Source organism: Salvia splendens, chromosome 9 (genome assembly GCF_004379255.2).
Source record: "Salvia splendens isolate huo1 chromosome 9, SspV2, whole genome shotgun sequence".
In the NCBI taxonomy this organism is placed as follows: Eukaryota; Viridiplantae; Streptophyta; class Magnoliopsida; order Lamiales; family Lamiaceae; genus Salvia; species Salvia splendens.
Genome location: NC_056040.1, coordinates 10,004,654 through 10,027,034, shown reverse-complemented (window position 1 = coordinate 10,027,034; position 22,381 = coordinate 10,004,654). Strand labels below are relative to the sequence as shown.

The 22,381-nt window shown below is 38.9% G+C and overlaps 3 protein-coding genes across 3 annotated transcripts; 2 read left to right on the top strand and 1 right to left on the bottom strand.

Moving 5' to 3' along the window:
- The first annotated feature begins 2,334 nt into the window (after window positions 1–2,334).
- LOC121748967 lies at window positions 2,335–4,784 on the top strand. Its single transcript, XM_042143562.1, has 2 exons — window positions 2,335–3,617; window positions 3,744–4,784. The coding sequence occupies exons 1-2, from the start codon at window positions 2,407–2,409 to the stop codon at window positions 4,612–4,614; spliced, it is 2,082 nt and encodes a 693-aa protein (XP_041999496.1). The 5' UTR covers window positions 2,335–2,406; the 3' UTR covers window positions 4,615–4,784.
- Window positions 4,785–9,697: 4,913 nt separating this feature from the next.
- Window positions 9,698–11,592, top strand: LOC121746875 (uncharacterized protein C24B11.05-like). The gene is made up of 8 exons (XM_042140827.1): window positions 9,698–9,802; window positions 10,040–10,111; window positions 10,218–10,283; window positions 10,377–10,474; window positions 10,558–10,683; window positions 10,781–11,047; window positions 11,142–11,207; window positions 11,297–11,592. Exons 1-8 carry the CDS (start codon window positions 9,700–9,702, stop codon window positions 11,447–11,449), a joined length of 951 nt encoding a protein of 316 aa, XP_041996761.1. The 5' UTR covers window positions 9,698–9,699; the 3' UTR covers window positions 11,450–11,592.
- A 7,700-nt stretch (window positions 11,593–19,292) lies between these two features.
- Window positions 19,293–22,190, bottom strand: LOC121746903 (receptor protein kinase-like protein ZAR1). Its single transcript, XM_042140858.1, has 2 exons — window positions 20,417–22,190; window positions 19,293–20,298 (listed from the first exon to the last, which is right to left on the bottom strand). Exons 1-2 carry the CDS (start codon window positions 21,873–21,875, stop codon window positions 19,625–19,627), a joined length of 2,133 nt encoding a protein of 710 aa, XP_041996792.1. The 5' UTR covers window positions 21,876–22,190; the 3' UTR covers window positions 19,293–19,624.
- Between the last annotated feature and the right edge of the window lie 191 nt (window positions 22,191–22,381).

Genomic DNA, 22,381 nt, shown 5'->3' with positions numbered 1-22,381 from the left:
TAACCCAGCAATAGTCTAACCACAAACTCCTCATGCCACATCATCAACACTAAAAATCCTCCTGCCACATCATCAAAACAAGCAAATAACCCAGCCATAGGCTAGCCACATCACTAATAACAATTATATAAAAATAAAATAATTAACAATCACACAATATAAGGAATTTAATTTACGAGACATATACGGGAAACATTAATAATACTATTAAAATTTTTAAAAGTACAATAATTTTAAAAAAGTACAATAATTTAAAAAAATTACAATAATTAAAAAAAGTACAATAATTCACTCATCGCCTTCGTCGTCGTTTCCTCCGTCGTTGTCGCCACCATCGCCGCCGCCTCTACTCCCGCCGGTATCCCTCCGTGCCGCCTCCAACTCGTCCTGCATGCTCATGAGAAGAGTTTGAAGCAAACTCTTCTCCACGGGGTCCACCGCCGCCCGCCATTCGACCAACGTCTCGACCATCTGATTGCGCGTTTGTTGACGCGCGAAGAATTTGAGATCCGCTGTGGATTGGCCAAGGGGGATGCCGACTGGACCTCCTGTGAACCCCCGGCTGCCCCCTCGCCTCCCGTTGAGCCCGCTTGTGCCCAACCGGGCGAGTTCGGCGAGGGAACGAACGAGGGGTCGGGACCTCCTGGGCCGTCTCGTAGAGGTCGTGGGAACCACCGCTGCTGCCGGTGTAATCACCAGTATAGTTCAGTCGTTGCTTCTTCGGCCAGCCAGCGTCGACACCTATTCGGAACTTCTCGGAGTCGTTCAGCACAACATAGCAGTTCCAGTAGGTGAAATCCTTATACAACCCTTTCTAGGGGAAGACTTTCTCCGCTATCCTTCTGCAGTCTTCCTCCGTTTGGCCACTGCTTTGCATGTGGAGGGCGTGGGCATACAACCCCAAAAATCAGGAGACGGCAGCCCTGATTCGGTCCCACCCCTTCCGGCAGTCCTCACCGGTGCGTGGCCTCCCCTCCGGACAAAATGTCTGGTATGCTGCTGCTATCTTGCCCCACAAGTTGACGATCCTCTGGTTGTTCGAAACGAGAGGATCGTCGCAAACACTCACCCACGCCTTGGACAGCGCGACGTTCTCCGCATCCGTCCACCTCCTCCGTACCGAGCAGTCGTCCTCACCCGGCTGCGACGACTCGCCGACCTTCTTCCCCTTGCCCTTCTTCTTTGGAGCGCCACGACCCTGCACTGCTCCCCCGTTTGAACGGGCGTATCCGGAACTCCGAGAATATCAAACCCCAACTCCTCTAAGGAAAAAGCATCAAATTGCGTGAACTGCGCATCCGTTGGGGTCGATGTGTGCGAAGAAGCAGTCGAAAAATCAAAACTGGGTCGATAGACGTCCCCCTCCCCCGGCGTCCCCTGCGTCGCCGGTACCCCCTGTCGGGTGCTGCATCGCCGTCCCCCCTCCCCCTCCCCCGCGGCATCATCTGCATTCCTGGCGCCCACCCCGACATCATCTGCATACCGGGTTGCATCCCTGGTACCCCCTGCCACGCCGGCATACTCCCCCCAGCTGCCATCCCGGGCATCATGCCCTGCCACGGGTACATGTTGTAGTACCCTGGCATCGGACCCCATCCACCTCCCACGGGTACCGGGGGAGTTTGAGACCCGCTCGTCACTGGAATACCTTCGTTGGTGTTCTCAATTCTCGGTGTTGATCTTGTGCAGAAAGTAAGATAGAGAGAGAGTACTCGTTAAAACAAGTGGTGCGAATGAAAATGACGTGCAAACCGCGTATATATAGTGTTTCGAAAATAAAAAAAAATTCCGCTCGGCGATCCGGGAGCTGCAATAGCGCCGAGCGGATCGCCCAGCACACTGCCTAGCGCCGCGAAACCGCCCAGCGCTCGGCAATTTTTAATTCCGAAATCCGTTGGACGGTTGCAATGGACCGCCTAGCGGACCGCCTTAATATTATTAATTACATTACTTTTTTATAATTATATAAATATAAAAGCTTCATTTATTCATTTTACTATATACTAGTAATACTCCATCTATTAGGCCATCCGCAATGGCGCCTAGCGGACCGCCTAGCGCCGGCGTTCGGCTAGGCCGTGCGCTTGGCGCCTTTGCGGATGGCCTAATAGATGGAGTATTACTAGTATATTACTATAGTAAAATGAATAAATGAAGCTTTTATATTTATATAATTATAAAAAAGTAATGTAATTAATAATATTATACTTGTTTTTTAAAATAATGATAATATGAACTCAATAGAAACAATTCTCATAGATTTACCATAATATTTCAATTATTTAAAACAGCAGGAAGGAAGGTACTATAGAAAAATATAAAGTCCTCCAAAAAACCTACTCCACAAATAATTAATATTCTCATTTCTCAACTCGATTCGACCTTCTATCTTAACTCTCTCCTTCAATGGAGGCCCCACCACCACTCCTTCCCGCCGCTCCTCCCGCTCCGGCGCCCACCGTCTATGCCGATTCCGTCGACTCCTCCCCTCGCTCCCGCCACACCGACTCCTGGGACACTGAGCCGCCTCCCCCGCCGCAGAAGCTCCGTCTCATGTGCAGCTATGGCGGCCACATAGTCCCCCGCCCCCACGATAAATCCCTCTGCTACATCGGCGGAGACACTCGCATCATCGTAATCGACCGCCACACCTCCCTCTCCGACCTCCGCCACCGCCTCTCCAAAACCCTCCTCAACAACCAATTGTTCTCCCTCAAATACCAGCTCCCCAGCGAGGATTTGGATTCCTTGATTTCGGTCACTACCGATGAGGATCTCGAGAATATGGTGGAGGAGTACGACCGCCTCAATAGTCCTGGCGCTGCCGCCGGCGGGATGAAGCCTGGCCGCATCCGCCTCTTTTTGTTTCCCCAATCGTCGGCGAATATTGAGCAGCTCCTCGTTGAGACGGCGTCGACTAAATCGGATGATTGGTTCTTCAACGCTCTCAACGGCAAGTCGAGTACGATGTCGGCGGCGGCGAGTGATCGCGGATTTTCCGAGTCTTCTTCGGTTAATTGCCTACTCGGATTGGACGATGAATCGATGGCGAAGGCGACGGCGGCAGGAATAGATGCGGAAGGTCAAATTGAGGTGGCGAAAGTTGGGGGGAATGGAAACAGTGGAGCGAATCAGGATGTGCACTCTGTTCCCGATTCTCCAATGCTGGAGACGACGTCATCGTTTGGGTCGACTTCTAGCTCGCCATCGGTGGCGAATTTGCCGCCGATTAGGGTTCATGTCGATGAGAATCAGAAGATTGGGGCGGTGGGAATTGAGGATCAGTTTCAGCAGGTGACTGTGGGGGTTGCGGCGAATGTCAATTTTGCAGCGACTACGAAGACGGACGAGGCAGGGGGTTTCGTGGCGGTCGGAGTTTCTGCCGGTGGGGTGGTTGCTGGGGTACCGATGGTGGTTGGTGGCGATCCCCCAAATCGGGTAATATCAGACGATGAGAGATTAGATCCTGGAGGATACATGAGGGTACAACAAATCCAGACGCATGTACAATCACCAATGCAGCAACAGCAACAGCACCAGCAGCAGATTTCTCAGGCTCAGTTTCAGCAGAAACAGAGTGGTGGCTTTGATTTGGCTTCTCCAGATTCCGCTTCAAGGTATGTTGTTCTATTAATTTGTGGCAATTCTTCAATAGTTATCCTAATTTCGTATAATTGATGCTCTTACTTACACTATTGCGTGGATAATCTGAATCGGGCTTTTTGATGATTTGATTCATACAGTGAAGGAGGTATAAGAAACCCCCTATCCAGCCAGAGACAACCTGTTTATCAAGAGCAAATCTTACAAATTCAATCTGGAAACAATGTGGTTGCTGCTAATCAAGCTGAATTGAAATCTGGTGATCAGAATGCTAATAAGATTCAGATGCAGCAACAAGTTCAAGAATCGGGCTACGTTATATCGAACCAATATGATCAGAATCACCCCCAAATGCACCATCCCCAACAATTTGTTCATTCCGGCAACCAGTATATACCCGCTGGAGCGATGCCGTATGGGTCATACTACTCCGTTTATCCTTCCCAGCAGCAGCAGCAGCACCATCAACACCAGCAGCCCGTGCTCGACCAGCAGCCATTCTACTTCGTCCCTGCTAGACAGCCACAACCTTATAACATGCCTATACAGCAACAAGGTTATAGCGAAATGGCCCCAAATGCCCCTTCCGTTCGCCCTCAGGCTCCTCCTGCTGCTGCAGCCACCCCTCACGTGGCTTACAGCCAGCAAGTAAACGCTCCTTCCTCCAAACTCGAGATGGCTACAGGGGTGTACAGAACGGCAGCTGGAGCTACTCAGCATATGGTGCAAGTCCCGTCTAGCCAGCAACATCAACCTCAATATGTCGGGTTCACTCCGATTCATCATCAGTCTCAAATGATGGCTCCATCTTCAGCATCCAATTCTGGTTATACATATGAATTTACTGACCCGACACAGGCTCAAATATATTTTACTCAGGCTATGCCGCAGCAGTTCTCTGCTCAGTACCAGACCTTGGCATCAGCACCTCAAGGCGTTTCGCCTGATGCTTCGTCTCATGCTTCATCGGAGAACATGAAGCAGCAGCAAGTTAGGACTATGCAGCAATAATGACAAGTAAGTTTGGGTTATTGATGAAAATTTTTGCAGCAGTGGGTTTGATTTTATGTTTGGAGTTTATATTATACAGTGTCAACAAAGTGTTTACTACTATTCTTCTTATTGGTTTGTGGTATGTAAGTTCATTAGTTAATAAGAAACTCGTATTTTACTTCTGTTTATATTGTGTCTGCCATTACTGTTATGGTGTCTGATATCATACTGTAAAAGTTGAACCTCAAATTTACGCGATCAACCTTATAGCACTTATTGAATAAGTATCAGAAACTTTGAACCAATTTAGTGAATTTACTCTATTTGGTTTCTGAGCTCGGGGTTTTATTGATTGCTGATGTCCAGTATCATATCATACTGTAAAAGTCGAACATCAGAAGTTACGTGATCAACCTATATAAAACTGTAGACCAACTTCATTAAATTACTCTGTTTGGTTTTCTGAGCTCAACGGGGTTTCAGTGATTGCAATCTTGTTTCAAGTACGTTAAGACATCGTGTTCTTGCATGAATCTTCTATTTGAAGCTTCAGTTAGGTGATCCTATAATTTTCTATAATCACATTTCTTGGATCTTGCTTTGTATTTCGGACTCAGTAGTTTTACAATTATTATTATCATCTGGCCTTTGTGGCAAATCTTATCTTTAACGACAGGTTTAGTTAGCTGCCTCTATGATTTTTATGGTGCAGTTGAATCTGTGTGGCTTATTATCTGTGATATTCTATATAGCTGGAATGGCTTATCTCACAGATCATGCATTTGTTGATGTTTTGTGCTAACATTGCATATTTCACGTGGTAATGAATGAACGTATGCTTGAAAGCATGTCCTAAAGAAATATCTTTAAGACATCTGCAGACCCTTTTTTAATGTTCATGAAACCTTCTATTTTAATTTGTATTGTAGTTTTCTATTCCCACTTGACCCACACCACATACTAATACTATTGAAACAGTAAATGTCCAACTTGTTTTAGATAGATGGTTTTAACTGTTTATCTCGTTTCAAAATATAGATTGTTTCTCTAACCAGAACAATTTTTTCTTAAAGTTATCCTTTGTATTCTTGTTTAGTTTGTCTTCTATGGAACACTTGCCTTTCTGTGTTAATCCATGAGTTTCTATTTGCCTTCTGTAACACACTTGAATCCATGCTAGTTTCTTTGGTAGTAGTAAAAAGCTGGAGCTGGAATTTCTGAAAATATTTTATTTTTGAGCAATTAATTCGACGATCAAAATGCTGTGTCTATTATTACATGTCAAAAGCAGATGCAATTGGCAGACATTTTTGGATATTTTAATCCTGCATCACGTTTGATGCATTTTGCACGTCAATAGTCTTTGAACTTTAAAAATTAAAAATATCATGAGTAGTCGATGGACTTAAGTGTAATTACATTCATTGTAATTTTTCACTATTATTTTTGAACTTTCATAAAAATGAGATATATAGATATTGAATATGATATTTTCTCTATCTTTCTCTAATATTAGATATGATATGTTCTTATAGTTTGAGTGTCTGGAATGATATTTTTCACTTCACATTTTCAATCACTTTATCTCAAATCATCGTCTAGTTAAACTTTTAGAAAGTAAAAAACTAAAATAAAAAATACGGAGTATGATTTAAATATATTAATTATAAAAATTAAATTTATAAATATAATTGTCAAAATAACTTGTAGCTAAATTTAATTTTGATTGTGATTCAATTATTTTTTAATATTATAAAATTAAAAATTAAAATAATTGAATCACAATCAAAATTATAGTATCACATTTTTTATTTTAATTCAAGATTATATTACTTTAATTTAATTTTAATTGTGATACCTATTAATTGCCCTTTATGATCTTAAGGGTATTTCTGAAGGGAAAAAAAGTAGCTCAAATGATATTAAATTGAAGTTGACGGACCTCAAAAGATATTTTCAAAATTTACGAACCAAAAATGATAGTACTAGTTTGGCAAAGTCACGGACTAAAAAAATATTTCTTCTTTAAAATAAAGTGTACTCAATAGTAGTACAAGGAATGCACAAATATATCACTCGATTATTTCGTGTTGGAGAATTTGTGGATTAGTATGAAGAACAAATCAAACGGACAACAACAGTAATTTCAAAGTCCAACATTCGACAAACCAGCAAAAAATGGGGGACATAAAAAGTAGACAAAATGTTCCAAAACCAGCAAAATGATCTTATGCGCATGGCATGGGCCAACTAGATCGAATATTTGAATCATAAAAAGTGCCAAAATATTCAGTCAAATACACTGAATTCAAAACTTCGCTGATTCGTTCTAAACTTATGAGATAAGTAAGATTTATGGTTAGATCTTCTGGATTTGGAGTGTTTACTCGGTTTCATGTGAATAAAATATGAGATTTAAAATGACCACAAATTCTAGCATTGTAGAACGCGTGGAGTCGAGAAATCATCAAAATTCCAAGCTCAAATATGACGGCTTTCAAATTTAAAAGTAGTGGAGAAATATGAAGGATTAATGTTCAGTGTGATAGACTATGTATAATGTATTTTGTATGTATGTATGTATGTATATACACAGATGCATGCACTTTATTTATGAAAAGAACGCTACATGTGATCTGGTAAGATCCATTTGGGTCACAGGGGCATGGTCAATCATACCTCATAACTGCTTCATCTTTAGTAGTTTCACATTAAACATACTACTACTAATAGAGGAAAATGAGGGAGAGGTTTAACCTTTTAAGCTTGTGATTGTAGCTTACCTTTGTCGCCTTGTCGGACTTAAATTAGTTGGGATTTGGGAAAATGAATATCGATTTGCCAGCCAATTGTAGAAAACAGAAAAAAGTCCTTGATTTTGGGAAGGGAATAATAGCTCACAGGCCGGGATTACTTCAAAATTCAAATGGCCCATATAAAAACTTTCTTGAGCCCAACACTATCTCATTGGGCTTGTGTCTACTGATCTGAATATAATAGGATAATTCTTCTTGTTTTAGCTTTTGAAAAGATTTACTTTAATTAAAATTATGGGTTGTAGAACTATATTTTCAATAAGATTTATTTTGGTTCACTTGGCAGACTATATAATAAGAGGATGTTTTTATTATTAGTTTCGTATGAGTTTCGGAAAAGTGAAGAAGAGAAGTTGTTAAATATTTTCTTAAAATATCCAGAAGTAATCATCTATCATAAGTAAGGGGAAAAAAATAAACATTTTTGCTTATTAAATTTTGCAGATTTAATTTGCCGTGTACCATGTATACAAAATATTTAGATTCAATTCCATACACAGCAAAAAAGATATAGATAAAAACAATCGGTTTAAAATTCAGGAAGAGATGAACAAACCCAAAACTAAAAAGAGACCAAACTCAGTTTTCAGTTTCACTTTTTTCATGCTTTATTGGAATGAACAAAACTATTTTATGTGCATTTCTAAAGTCATCCACATCTTCCGTTATATAAAAAAGGTGTACAAATCTTCATAAAATATGGAGATCTATTTTTGTATTTAACAAGTATAGCAAATCAGCTTTGCGTGTTCAGAGTTCAGTGCTCACAATAACGTTTATGCATATTAAAACGTGCAAGTAAAAAAATAAGAGACACCAAACCTAATCCGTCATTGAAAATCAGTGTGTAGAAGGAATCACTTTAATTGTTTAATTGCCTAATAAACAATTACAACACAATAATTCATCATATACAAATACTATACAAGCGTATGTGAGTAGCCAATCATGCAATTAATTATTAGTTGAGTGTCTATTTTTTTGAGGGGATAGCAAAGTGAATCAATACTATATAAGGTCAATTATATTTTGTCAGATTAAACCTCATTTTATACTATCCACAATATGTCATATGTGAAAACTATTTTTCTCTAGCTACCAAAAGTTGTTACTAATGAACATGCTCTGGGGTCTGGATATCTCGATTTAGTATAAAAACATGTCAAGATATATTTTGTAATTTTTGTTCACTAATTTGTTGAAATTGATAATATACCGTGTGTTTGTTGAAAGTTCTCTTAGGTTCTATGCATAAAGATCTAACACAAAGTGTTATGCTTGATACCCAGGATTATACTTTATTACCTTACTCGTGTAATAAAGAACATATCCTCGGCTGCAAATATTCTTATCTAATATCCACTATTCTAATTACTTTGTTTTCTGTTTAGAGAATAAAAATACAAGTGGAGACATACCAAGCAAGCAGTTTCTATTGCTAAATCCACTCATATCATATCACTATGAATCATCACAATTCTTTTCTCACAAGTCCTGCAATACTTTTTTAGTGTATAGTTTTTTATGACAACCTAAATAAAGCATACAGAACCAGAATAAAGTAGAAAGAGGTGTGGTGTGGATCATGCATTAGATTATGACACACATGAATCATTATTTGGCTATTAAATAGTATTACATGATTTCCTTGCTTGTGGTCTATTGCTTCAGATTTGGTCCTTCCTCAGTATTTCCTCTTAATTGGTAAAACAAAGAGCAAGTAGACTAAATATTTGACATAATATAGTATTATGTATAAGTTCTCTTTGGGGATTAATCATTATACTAATTACTTTCTGTGGACAAGTGTCACTTTTCCCCCAGGAGAAAAAAGACTGTTACAGAGCAATCTTGTTCTAGATGGCAAGCAAACAAATTTTCTGGAGTTTTTTTATGCCAGAATTATTCTATTCCTGTAATGATATCTGAAACCAATCAAGTGAAAATGAAATCTAATAAATTTCATTATTTATACTCCGAAGAAGAGGCCATTTTCCACAACAATTTTCACTTACAAGGTGGATTACACACCTAGAAGATTAATGGGGACATACTTTATAATACAAATCCTGAGATAAAAATTATTATTATAGCCTATCTTATGAAGTTTCTTAATCATGACTAATATAAAATCAATAACAAGATAACGACCCATATAGTCATATAGAATTGATTTAAAAAAATCTCTTATAATAGTGGCTACACATGCTTGCCACCTCAGCAAGTGCATGGTATAATTGTAACCTCTAATTATTCTTTATAATGGTGGACACTCCATTATCAAAACATGATCTTCTCCTACTCAGCTATAAATATGTGCCCCCACTATGGCTCATATCCATTGTGCAACAAACTAAGAGCCACTTCTCAAAAAACAAGCTTAGTTCAAGGTAATCTTATTGTGTGTTTTTTTTCATGTTTCTTTCCTATCAAAGTTTACTCCTCTAGTTTCCATGCATGGATTTCATCAAGGCATATACCTATTGCCAGATTCTATCCTGTGTCAGTATACCTCGGAACAAGATCATTTGTCTCGACAAGACACCTACGGAAAAATATGTTAATTTTTTGAGTAAAACTATGGATGCAGATATTGAAATACTAAGGTGAAAGTGAATGTTTTTCAGGTTTTGGTTTTACTCTTACTAAAATGGAAGGTGGAAGCTCTAATGGTCCTAAATATGAGTGCTTGCTCTTCGGTATGCTGCTGATCCTACTCTTTTCTCATTACAAATCTTTTCCTTCAAAATTTAAGTCTGCAATATATAGCTAACTATTGAAAATGATTTTCCTGTTTTTCATCAGATATGGATGACACTTTATACCCTTTGAGTTTGGGGATCAATATGGCCTGTCGCAAGAATATAGAAGGTACTACTGGCATCCTTTCCTATGCCCTATTTTGAATGGATTAAGTGAATTCGCAATGATTGATTGCCTAATCATGGTTCACCTTAATTTCAGAGTATATGCTGCATCATATGCAAATTGAAGAAAGTGAGGTCCCTAGGCTGTGCTTAGAGCTGTACAGAGAGTACGGGACAACGATGGCTGGCCTTAAGGTATATAAACAAGTAACAGAGATTAAGCTCAGGTAATATGGAGTTAAAAATGGAATAACTTACATCCATGTCATTTCTTGCAGGTGATGGGATACGAGTTTGACAATGATGAGTTTCATGCTTATGTTCATGGAAGATTGCCATATGAGTTGCTAAAGCCAGATCCAGTGCTACGTAACCTCCTGCATTCCATGCCCCAACAGAAAATAGTATGTTCAAATTCCTCCATTAAAAGAGTACTATATGTTCAGTCCAAGAGATGTATAGATGGAAATATTAAATTTACCACTTGTTTTCTGGCTGCAGATCTTCACTAATGCAGACGAAGCACACGTAGCTCAAGTGCTTAGCAGGATGGGATTGGAAGATTGCTTCCATGGTGTGATATGCTTTGAAACTCTGAACCCTCCTCCATCAGAACCAGTTAAAATCAAGGATGGGACTGTTGAAGTTAAAGATCCACCTGAGATGAATAATGGAACCTCGAGTCGTAAGACTCAAATCCTGTGCAAGCCATCTGTGGAAGCAATGGAAGCTGCTATTCGTATAGCAAACGTGGACCCAAAGAAAACAGTTAATACAAAAGCATACTACTACTAGTTAACATATTACTAACTTTATGTGAAAGCATATGTGACTAATGAAAGTTTCTCTTTTTGATACTCAGATATTCTTTGATGACAGCGTTCGTAACATTGCTAGTGGCAAAGCAGCAGGGCTCCACACCGTAGTTGTAAGTTCAACAGATCTCCCAGGCATATTCCTACAGCACGAGAAGTCGAGAATTATTCCCCTTTCTAACCAACTTGAATGAAAATGCAGGTGGGAAGATCTACTCTAGTTCCGGGTGCAGATCATGCTTTGAACAGCATACACAATATAAAAGAAGCCTTACCTGAGATATGGGAAGATGAAGTGGAGCACTTGGAGCAAGTAATCCAATCTTCTGCAGTAGAGACTGTGGTCCTAGCATAGTCAACACTCATATGAACATGCTATGTGCACCATAAGAATCACAAAAAAATGTGACACCTATTAATTAGAGGAGACTACTTACCAGATATACTGTAATGATGTATTGCCTATTATTAATCAATAAAGTTCCATTATTAATAGTAGACTAAAGTCCCAAAATGGTCCTTAACATATGACGTTTTTTTTTTTGGTCCAAAACATTATCTTTTGAATTTTTCGGTCCCTCACATTTGAAATCTGGCCACATTTAGTCCAAAATTGACGGAATGTGAGGGTCAACGTAATTTTAATCAATTTTGACCAGATTAAGATTTATAATTATGTTTTATTAAGGGCTAATATCTAATTAACCTAACCTAAAACTTAAAATTTTAAAATATAAAATAATTTAAAAAATAAAACATGAAAATAGATTAGGGCTCTTTCTCTTCACAATCGACGTAGCGTCCTCCACACTTCACATCCACACTTCGAACAGATTAGGGTTCCTTCTCTTCTCAAAATTCGAATAGATTAGGGTTCTTTCTCCACATTGCACATATCACCACTAAACACACAACAATTTGTTACGCGAGGAGCAACAAATTCAGTAAACAAAAGACAAATTCCCAGATAAAGAAACTCGTAAAACGAAAAATAACAAGCAAACCACAAACGCATCTAAAAACCCAGATCAATAAAACGCAATCCACGCGACAAAAACCCAGATTCCAACCGAAAAACCCAGGTCAAAAAGGCAGGCTTGGAACTCGAAATCGAAATCGAAATCAAAATCCCAACAACCATCCATGATCTACGAGTAAATCAGAAATCCAAAAAAAAAAGATGAGAAGCAGCGGCAACTCACAGGTGTGGAGGCATTCGATAATCGTGGTGGCGTCGCGGAAGAGCTTATGGCAGAGAGGGCATGTCAGACGAAGAAGATGAATGAAATAGAGAGAGAATTAAAACTAGTTTCATAAATGAAAAGCAATTTATTTTATTAAATACTATAATTTAGCCCTTAATAAAACATAATTATAAATCTTAATCTGGTCAAAATTGATTAAAATTACATTGACCCTCACATTCCGTCACATTTTAACTATTCCGTCAATTTTTGACTAAATGTGGTCCTATTTCAAATGTGAGAGACCGAATAATTCAAAAGATAATGTTTTGGACCAAAATAAAAAAAAAACGTCGTATGTTAAGGACCATTTTGGGACTTTAGTCTTAATAGTATGAAATTGGCATGGCCACAAAATCAGCACAAAAATTGCTAAAGCAATTAGCTATAACAACACTCTGAAACTTGCATCTTCCACATTCATGCTTCCAAAGCTCATTAGTACTACAAGCTAAAACCATCCATATTTTATGACAGATTCAGTATTTATTAGTAAAGCACTAGGCATTTCAAGTTGTAGATGAGTACTCCAATCCTAAACAGCCACCAGGAATATTGATATATAGCAATAGCATTATGCAACAGAGGATCATCTATCACCTAATTTGCAGTATCAAGTAAGCTAAGTTCCTTGATCTCTCTACTTACAAAGTAATCCTTTCTTCAAATTCATTGCTCAATACACAATCACTGGCTTCCCCGATTCTAGCAGCATTGCAACCATCACAAAATGATAACAGATCACACATGTATTCAAATAAGGTAGCCTCCTGAAAGTCACAAAGCCTTTTTTTCAGATGGATTACAAATCGAAAGTACTGAAGTTGTTACTATCTGGGTGAAGTTTTCGATCTTTTTGAGGATATGAGACATCTCCATCTCCATCTCCATCTCCATCTCCATCTCCATCTCCACCTGTTTAGAATTTACAGCTCTCCCTTTGTTTTACGCAATCTGGAAGAGAATTCTCCAATTCACTAAAAAATCAGTAACGAAACTCGATTCGTAGTTTAACACTGTTGCTTCAATGCTTAGAAATCTAAAGGCAAGCCCAGCCCATAAAGCTGATAGTTAATAAGGCCCATATTAGTCCACTTAGTGTTTGATGGATTTGATTTATTTAAATACTCCAATATTCGAATTATATATTGTAAATTGTTTTTATTTATATTCAAATGCTAATATTTTATTTTTATTATTTTTAGTAAAAATGAAATCATATACTATTATGATTATTATTAATAGCTAAATTCACATTTTGCATTTTTATCTCCCTAGAAAACCGGAATACAAATTCCAGTTATATATTTATTTATTTTTATTACGTGAATGTCATTATTTTTTTTCTTTTGTAATTACCATGGATATCCACGGTAGGGCATAGGGACTAATCTATTGGAGAATTTTATATTTATTGTCATTTTCTCCACTATAATCAAACGGACCATATCATATTCAGTCTCAACTTTCAAGTTGCTGCATGATTAGCGGCAGCGCCGTGGAGTCCTAGTATAGGTAGTAAAATTCTATGACTGCATTAGGTAGAAATCCAAATTTTGAAGACTATGTCATTTTTTTCTAATAACCTAAGGTTAAAGTCAACAGTTTCAAACTTAAAATGCATTCAATAGGCAATGCAATAATTAAAAATGAATTCACTGTGATTAACAAGGAGTATCACTTTTAGAAAAAGATGAGGTTTACCAAGAAAAAAGTTGTATTAATTGTTTAAAGATTATTAAACAAATCATAGTTATTTTAATTCAGAAATTAAGAAATGAATATTTTAAAAATTCTATTCACACGCACGCAATCATGCTGAGTCAATGGCCCTTTCTTTTCAGCCCTATTATGAAATCTGGCTAAATTTTTGCTACATCACACATGTGCGCTGAGTAGATCCTCTGCTGTGGCAAAAACACAGCAGCTAGCCACAACAGAGGGCGTGCTGTGGAATAATACGACGAAGTTTTAGTCAATATACGAGTTGTTAGAGCATCCACAACGGTTGAATTCCGCCGTCCGTCCGTGCCAGTGGCAAGGACACTCTTGTCCGCCGCTGCGCTCTTGCCGCTGGCACAGCGCTGCTCTTAGCTAAGAGCACGTCTGTGCCAGCGAGCAGGGCGACGTGACGCGTTTCTATTGGCCGTTGGCATTTTCTTTTTAAAAAAAAACGAAAATAATACCAAAATTTAAAAAAATATATTTTGGATTCCCAAAAATATAGCCGTTTTATTACCATTTTATAAAAAAAATTTGAAATTTTAAAAAAAAAATAATCCCAAAATCATCTATAAATACACACATTCATCATCCATTTGGACGAAATTCGGTCACTTATGAATTTAATTATATATTTTTTAATTTTTAGGATTTAAATTATGTAATTTTTAATTTTAATACTTTAATTATGAAATTTGTAATTTTTAGGATTTTAATTATGTAATTTTTAATTTTTTTAGTAATTAGTAATAGTATTTTGGGTATTTTTAATGCATTTTAATATTGTGGAAATGTTTTTATTTAAATTGAATAATAGAATGGTGGGACCCTTGAGCATGTCCTTGCGGAAGAGCACGGATGTAGATATTGTGCTCTTGCCTAAGAGCAGGGAGTAAAAGTGGGTCCGGGCCCACATCCGTGCTCGTTGGCAAGAGCACGGATGTGGATGCTCTTATGTTTTTCTTCTTTCTACTATTTGTGATTTTGCTTCTTTTGTTATTTTTTCTTTTATTTATATTTTGCCTTTATTATTTCACTCATTTAACTCACCGATTTAGTCATTTAGTTCAAACGTGAGCTGATTTATTTCAGATCCTTCTGTTGTTAAATTTCATACAACTATTAGTAAGGATTTTAGTGTTTCAATCTTTTAATTTCATATTTATTCTTTCATGTTTTTGCTTTTTTTTCTTTCACATAATTTAACTTCGCGATTTTCTTATCAATAAGGGTGCTACTACTTTTTATTTTCAGCTTAAAAATGTGGTGATAAAATATAACTCATTATTATTGTATAAGCTCAGAAATTATTTATTATACTGGCGTAGAGTTGGAGTTAAAATCACAATATTCAAAATTATTGTGATGTTTATGAATTGAAGAGTAACATATAATTTTTCGCTTAATGTTGGACTAATCTCGCAAGTTTGTTAAAAATAATTTTATCATGATATTCGATTTAACTAATCTTAGAGTTCATATACTCTTTCCCATTTTGCCATTTTCTTCTATCTATTAGTAAATTTTCAATTTGCTTATTACTACTTTTGGTAATGGATCTCACATTCCACCAATTTCATCTCACTCACTTTTTATTACTATAAAACTAGCAATAATATATAAAAGTATGATCCATCTTCCCCTAACCTTTTCAACCAACTTTTTACTGCATTTATTAAAACTCGTGTCGAGTCAAAACTCCCCTTGTATTGATGGACGAAGAGAGTATTATATGCTAGTAGTCCCAAATAAGATTATCACTAGATTGTACAATGTGATCATTAGTGTAATATTTTAAGTTATAATTTATACTCCCTCCGTCTCCAAAGAGTACGAAATTTGGGATCGACACGAGTTTTAATGCATTATTGGTAAAGTAAGAGAGAGATAGATAGAGAAAGTTTTTTAAGTATTGTTAGTGTAGAATGGATCATATCTAATTAGAGATAAGAGAGTTTCCAAAATTAGAATGTTCATACTCTTTGGGGACAGACGAAAAAGGAAAATAGTGCATACTCTTTAAGGAGAGAAAGAGGGAGTATCATTTACAATATAATCTTGTATAATGTGATAATTTTATGTTATTTAAAATATAATTCTACTGATAATTAAATAATTTATGAATGTAATTAAGTGATAGAATTATTTATAGTATTTTGCACGATTAGGTAATTTATGAGCTTATACGGTAAATAATTCATGAGCTTATCAGTTATAATGAGTCATCTATATTCTTCAATTTGGAAAATAAATAGCACCACTCATTGATAAGACAATCGGCAAGTTATATGAGTGAGAGAATAAAGGTAAAATATAAATAAAAGAACAAATAATAAGAAAAGCAAAATCTCAAATAGTAGAAATAAGAAAAACAAACAGCGCATATATGGAATAAAACTGCGTCGTATTATTCCACGGTATCCTCTGATGTGTTTTAGCCACAAAGGGGATCCACTCCCCATGTGCGCACCTTACTATCTAGGTCGTACACGAAAATAATAAATGTAGGATTGAAATTTCTCATACATAAATCTTATCTTGTTTGCCGACATATATCTCAAATCATTTTCAGCAATTAATTCACAGAAAAACACACCCAGTGTCCATTGAGGATGTATTGTAAGACCCAAAAAAGAAAATTTTCAATTCATATATATCTCCACGACCATTAGTAGATAGGGTTAGGTTTTAATTTAACATAAATGCTAAATTATTCAAGTAAAATTGCGTCACATTACTAAGCATAAATTTTAACATGAAATTGGTAAAATAAAATTTTAAAAAAAAAGGAAAAAATAATTGATATAAATTTAGTAACATTGAGACCCTCATCTATAATGTGTGGTGAATAATTTTATAAAAATAAAAGATAGACCATTTTTTATGGACGGACTAAATGACAAAAATAGAGTAAAGAGTTAGGCCATCCACAACGCTGTTCATATACCGTTCCTATACCGTTCCTTAAACCACTATTTAAGGGCCCCACTGTACTTTTTTACTCCATTCCTTAACTAAGGAACGGAACCTGCAACCCTCCGTTCCTTAACCGTTCCTTAACCGTTCCTTAAATTACTATTCATTCAATTTCATTTTTTTTATTTCCAACCCAATTCAATTTAAATAAACACACTTTATTAAAAAACACACAACATTAAAAAAAATTACAACTTAAACTTAAAAAAATAAAAAGCACACAATTAAAATCCTAAAAAAAATAAAAAACACACAATAAAAATCCTAAAAAAATAAAAGTACACAATTTTAATAATTTCATCCGCCAAAATTTGCCCAAATGTGCCCAATTAGATCCTGTTGGAGTTGGGTGTGGGCACTAGATCGCGTGTCCTTGCACGAATAGATAATCGTTCTTGTATAGACGGATGCGCTCCACTTCGAGGCGGACTACTTGCGGTTGAGCTTCCGGGGGATTCGTCGTCGAACCAATTTCCTGCCTCGGGTCCTTCGTCTTGGACAATCATGTTGTGCATGATTATGCACGTATACATGATGTCGACCATGTTTTCCATGAACCACGTACGAGACGGGGCTTTGATGATGTTGAAATGCGCTTGGAGAACCCCGAACGCCCTCTCCACATCCTTGCGAGCAGCCTCCTGCTTCTGCGCAAAAAGAGCCTGCTTTGGGTTCGCAGACCCACTGCACGTCTTCACGAAGGTAGGCCACTTCGGGTAGATGCCATCGGCGAGATAGTACCCCATTTTATAAAGCCGGTTGTTGGCGACGAAGTTGATGGCCGGCGCTTTACCATCCAAAACTTCGGTCAAGAGGTCGGACTGGTGGAGCACGTTTACGTCGTTGTTCGACCCGGGGACCCCGAAGTACGCGTGCCAGATCCAAAGTCGGTAGTCGGCAACGGCCTCGAGTATAACGGTTGGGTGGGTGCCTTTGTGGCCTCTCGTGTAGGACCCCTTCCACGCCACCGGGCAATTCTTCCATTGCCAGTGCATGCAATCGACGCTGCCGAGCATCCCGGGGAATCCGTGCACTGTTTCGTGAAGGTCGAGCAGGAACTGACAATCGGCCGTGCTTGGCCTCCGGAGAAATTCGTCGCTGAAGGCTGCCCGAACGCTTTTGCAGAATTTGAGCAAGCACATTCGCCCAGTGCTGTCTCCGATGTGGAGGTATTCGTCGAACATGTCGGTCGTTTGTCCCGTCGCAAGCTGGCGGATTGCTGCAGTACATTTCTGCAGCGTTGTGTGGCTGGGACGGCCGACCGCGTCGAACCCTTCCTGGTAGAACTCTTCCCGGGCTGCCAAAGTATTCGCGATGTGGAGAAATAGCGGTTTCCCCATGCGGAAACGACGACGGAAGTACGTATCTCCCCAAACCGGGTTATCGCAGAAGTAGTCGCGTACTAACCTTGCGGCGGCTTCCTCCCGGTTACGATGGATGTACGTACGGGAGCGTCGTTGGGGCGGCGCGGCTTCTTCCGCCTCCCGTCGTCGATCTTCTTCAAGTGATTGTTCCAATATTTGACGCATTTGTTCATAAGGATCCATTAGTTTGATTAAATTTGGGAGAAGGAAAATAGAGTTGATTTGAGATGAAAATTGGGGTGGAAATAGAGAGGAATAGATGTGTGTTTGTGATTGAAATGAGTATGAAATAGGAGTATTTATAGAGTAAATAAATAAAATAAAAATTAAAAATAAAATAAAAAACGGATATAAAAAAACGGTCTCATTACCGTTGCAATTTTTTTTTATTAAATTCGAATTTAAAAAAAAATGAATTATTGCGTCACCGGACGAAGCCCACTCGCGGGGCAGCGAGTGGGCTTCACGCGTCGAATGGGAGGCCGCCACGTCGCCTCGGCGCGTGGCGGAACGTTCCGTTCCGCGTTCCTCCGGAACGGAACCCGGCACGGCATATGAATGGCGACGGCAAGGAACGTCGACGGAACGCATCCCGCAACGCGTGCCGCCGCGGAACCGTTCCGCCGGAACGGCATAGGAACCGCAACGGCACAGCGTTGCGGGTGCCCTTAGTGCAATAATAAGTACGAGTACTAGTATTTACTCTAATTTTTGTTACTAATTCTTTTCATATTCCACTTCCCACACTTCCCACAAAATGAGACTTGAGGCATTCGTAGTCCAAACGGTGTAAGCTTGTTGACAACTTCACATGCACAAAAGGAAAAACCATCTACAGACTACAGCTATAAAAATGGGTGAAAACTGAAAGGTAGAAACATAACAAATCAAAGACAAACAAATTATATAAATTAATAGCACTAATAATAAAAAAACAAAGACAAAGTGACAAACTGACTAAAATCACAACAAACAACAAACAAATAATGAGGTCTCCAATAAGAGTAAGAACAAGACAACTAAAATCACAGCATCCTTACACACACAGAATCACAACCACCACCAATGCTCTCAAAATATACCTAACCTTCAACTAGACCTTTTTCCTAGCCATGGAGCAAACGAGATTCCATAGACTTTTTCATCTGAAATGTGACTTGTTTGATCACAATAGTCACATTCAACTTGCTCCAATGAGATCACCTAGCTCAAAAATCTACTATTTCAACACTCGGAGGGTGCCGGCAGTCTCTCTAGGGCGTCTAAGACGTGCCTCATCGAAGGCCTCTTCTCGGGGCTGCTTGAGGCGCACGCCATTGCAATCTTTAGAACCGCGATCATCTCCTCTTCCTTGTCAGCGTCCTGGGCCAGGTTCGGGTCCAGGACATCAGAGACAGGCCTCTTTTCCTCGATGCAGAGCTGCATCCAGTGCACGAGGTCCATCTCCGACATGCCAACTTGGATCAATGGCGTCTTGCCCGTGATCATTTCAAGTAAGATCATCCCATATGAGTAGATATCCCACTTTTGGGACGGCTTCACTGCTTTCATAACCTCGGGGGCTTGGTAGTAAGAGCCAAACGAGGCTTTTGAGGCGAACGTTGCAACATCTGAGGCCGAGCTGCTCTGCTGCCCTCGTTGAGGCTTCTCATAAACCATCCGGTTGGATTGCAAGGTTGGAGAGCCACCAGCTATGTTAGCAAGCCGGCCTAGCCCAAAATCTGAGATTTTTGGCTCCATTTCATGCCCAAGTAACACGTTCGATGGCTTGAGATCACCATGGACATATTTCTTCGGACTGCACTCATGCAAGTAAACTAGGCCCTTTGCAACTCCTTTCATGATCTTCAATCTCACACACCATGAAAGAGGCGTGAATGCTACCAAACCGGGCTTTCCTGCAAGATTACAAACGCAAAGCAGTCCAAATTATGACTAACAAAACGCACAAGAGACTAGAATCAGTGATCATACTCAACAAGAAAACATATTTAGAGAGATGTTTTTTAGACAAACCATGGATAGCAGCAGCAAGATTTCCATTTGGTACGAAGTCGTATATCAGCAGCTTCTCATCCACAGACCAATAATAAGCTCTAAGAGTTACTACATTAGGATGTCTGAGCTTCCCAATGGCTTCCACCTCTGTCTGAAACTCCTTAAACCTTTGCGAACCTCCCTCGCCCAATCTTCTCACAGCCAAGATCACTCCATCTTCGAGCACAACTTTGTACACGATTCCTATGCCACTCTTTCCCAGCACGAAGGCAGAAGCCTTCAAGAGCTCATCAAGATCAAACGCCACATGTTCATCGAGAGGCACTAGATCACAATGCTCTACATTTTCAGACAATGTCTCTGACTCATCCTTCCTAAAGCATAAGCATTCCTTTGACCTTTTACGCCCTTTCTCAAAACCATAGCCACTCTCATCCTTACCCTTCCCACAACGACATATCTTCGAGTAACAATACGAGAACAGCAGCCCAATCACACATATCCCCACAACATCTCCAACAATGATGGCAACTATGCTGGCCTTAGTCAAACCCCTCCCACCACCACCATTCTTCCCCGGAGGGTAGTTGCTAGGCAAGTTTGGAAACGAAGAAGGTGGATTCGCCTCACTGTCAGACGAACAAAGATTCTTCAACGGAGGACCACAGAGTCCCGGATTCCCAATAAAGGCCGTAGGTCCTCGGTTTACAAGAGCACCATTCTGAGGAATTGGGCCCCTCAAATTGTTATAAGTGAGATCAATGTAAACCTTCTCAGGCAGGTTACCAAGACTAGCCGGAATCGAACCGTTAAACTTGTTATAAGACAAGTCAACAGTTCCTTGTAAATTAGAAAGATAGCCCAAATCACCAGGAATAGAACCACTAAAGCTATTGTGGGAAAGATCAAGTTTTTCCAGCAAAACCAAATTCTTTCCAAACTCACTAGGCAAAGAGCCAATAAAATTATTCTGCCTAAGACCAAGATTCCTCAACCTCTTGCACTTAACCAATGAAGATGGCAATGACCCATTAAAGAAATTCTCAGACAAATCTAATGTTATAAGATAATCAAGATTGCCAACCTCAAATGGCAAAACTCCAGAAAAGGAATTTCCATAAAGAACCAAACTTTGCAGCCCCTCAGCCTTGAAAAGATCAGAGGGCAACCCCCCAAACAACCTATTACTCCTCAAATTAACATGCCTTAGCTCAGAGAGGGATCCTAGAGAGGACGAGAGAAACCCAGAGAGTTTCTTTTTGGGAATGCTGAGAGATACAACTCTCTGTTCATTGCATGTAATGCCATTCCATGAACATGGGGTTTCATCTGAGGTGTTCCAATTACTAAGAGTTCCTTCAGGGTCCAATGTGATGGAATTCTTGAATGATAACAGAGCTACCCCTTCTTCATTTACAGAACTCACAACACCAAAATTTAGCAAATTGAAAAGCAAGAAGGCAAGAAAAGCTAACATTTTTCAAGAAAATGACAGTTGCAAATACACCTACAAGATTGAAGAAAAGGGTAATCTTTACCTTTTGTGCAGCAGGAACCAAGAAGATGAGAGAGAGAGAGAGAGAGAGAGAGAGAGAGAGAGAGTAGGTTTGTGTGAAAGCTTTGACAGTAGGGAAGAATGTATGGAGAAGAGCAAAAAAAAAAGTCGTTTTGGGGAAAAGGTAAAGTTGTTTTCAGCTATGCAAAGTTGTTTTATCCGAGAGATAAAACAACAATGCAAAAAACGAAAAGGAAGCACTGAATGAATCCATCCATCCATCCATCTTGGTTAAATTTGGCAGTGTACTGTGTTAACTCTGTAGCGGGAAATGCCAGTTGTGATAATAGAAGTCACTGTTAAAAGATCTTCTGTATCTATTTTTACAGGTGAATTGTACGAGTATGAAGTACTACTCCATTTATTAACGAGTAAGCTTATGGTCCTTATTCATTTTATTTACTTTGAATATTAAACCTATTAGTACA

Coding starts and splice junctions, on each gene's coding strand:
- LOC121746875 (XM_042140827.1), top strand. CDS start 9,700: ATGATCTTCTCCTACTCAGCTATAAATATGTGCCCCCACTATGGCTCA. Junction 9,803..10,039: donor AAAAACAAGCTTAGTTCAAG/GTAATCTTATTG, acceptor AATGTTTTTCAG/GTTTTGGTTTTACTCTTACT. Junction 10,475..10,557: donor CAACGATGGCTGGCCTTAAG/GTATATAAACAA, acceptor CATTTCTTGCAG/GTGATGGGATACGAGTTTGA.
- LOC121746903 (XM_042140858.1), bottom strand. CDS start 21,875: ATGTTAGCTTTTCTTGCCTTCTTGCTTTTCAATTTGCTAAATTTTGGT. Junction 20,299..20,416: donor TCTTGCTGCTGCTATCCATG/GTTTGTCTAAAA, acceptor GTAATCTTGCAG/GAAAGCCCGGTTTGGTAGCA.
- LOC121748967 (XM_042143562.1), top strand. CDS start 2,407: ATGGAGGCCCCACCACCACTCCTTCCCGCCGCTCCTCCCGCTCCGGCG. Junction 3,618..3,743: donor TCTCCAGATTCCGCTTCAAG/GTATGTTGTTCT, acceptor TGATTCATACAG/TGAAGGAGGTATAAGAAACC.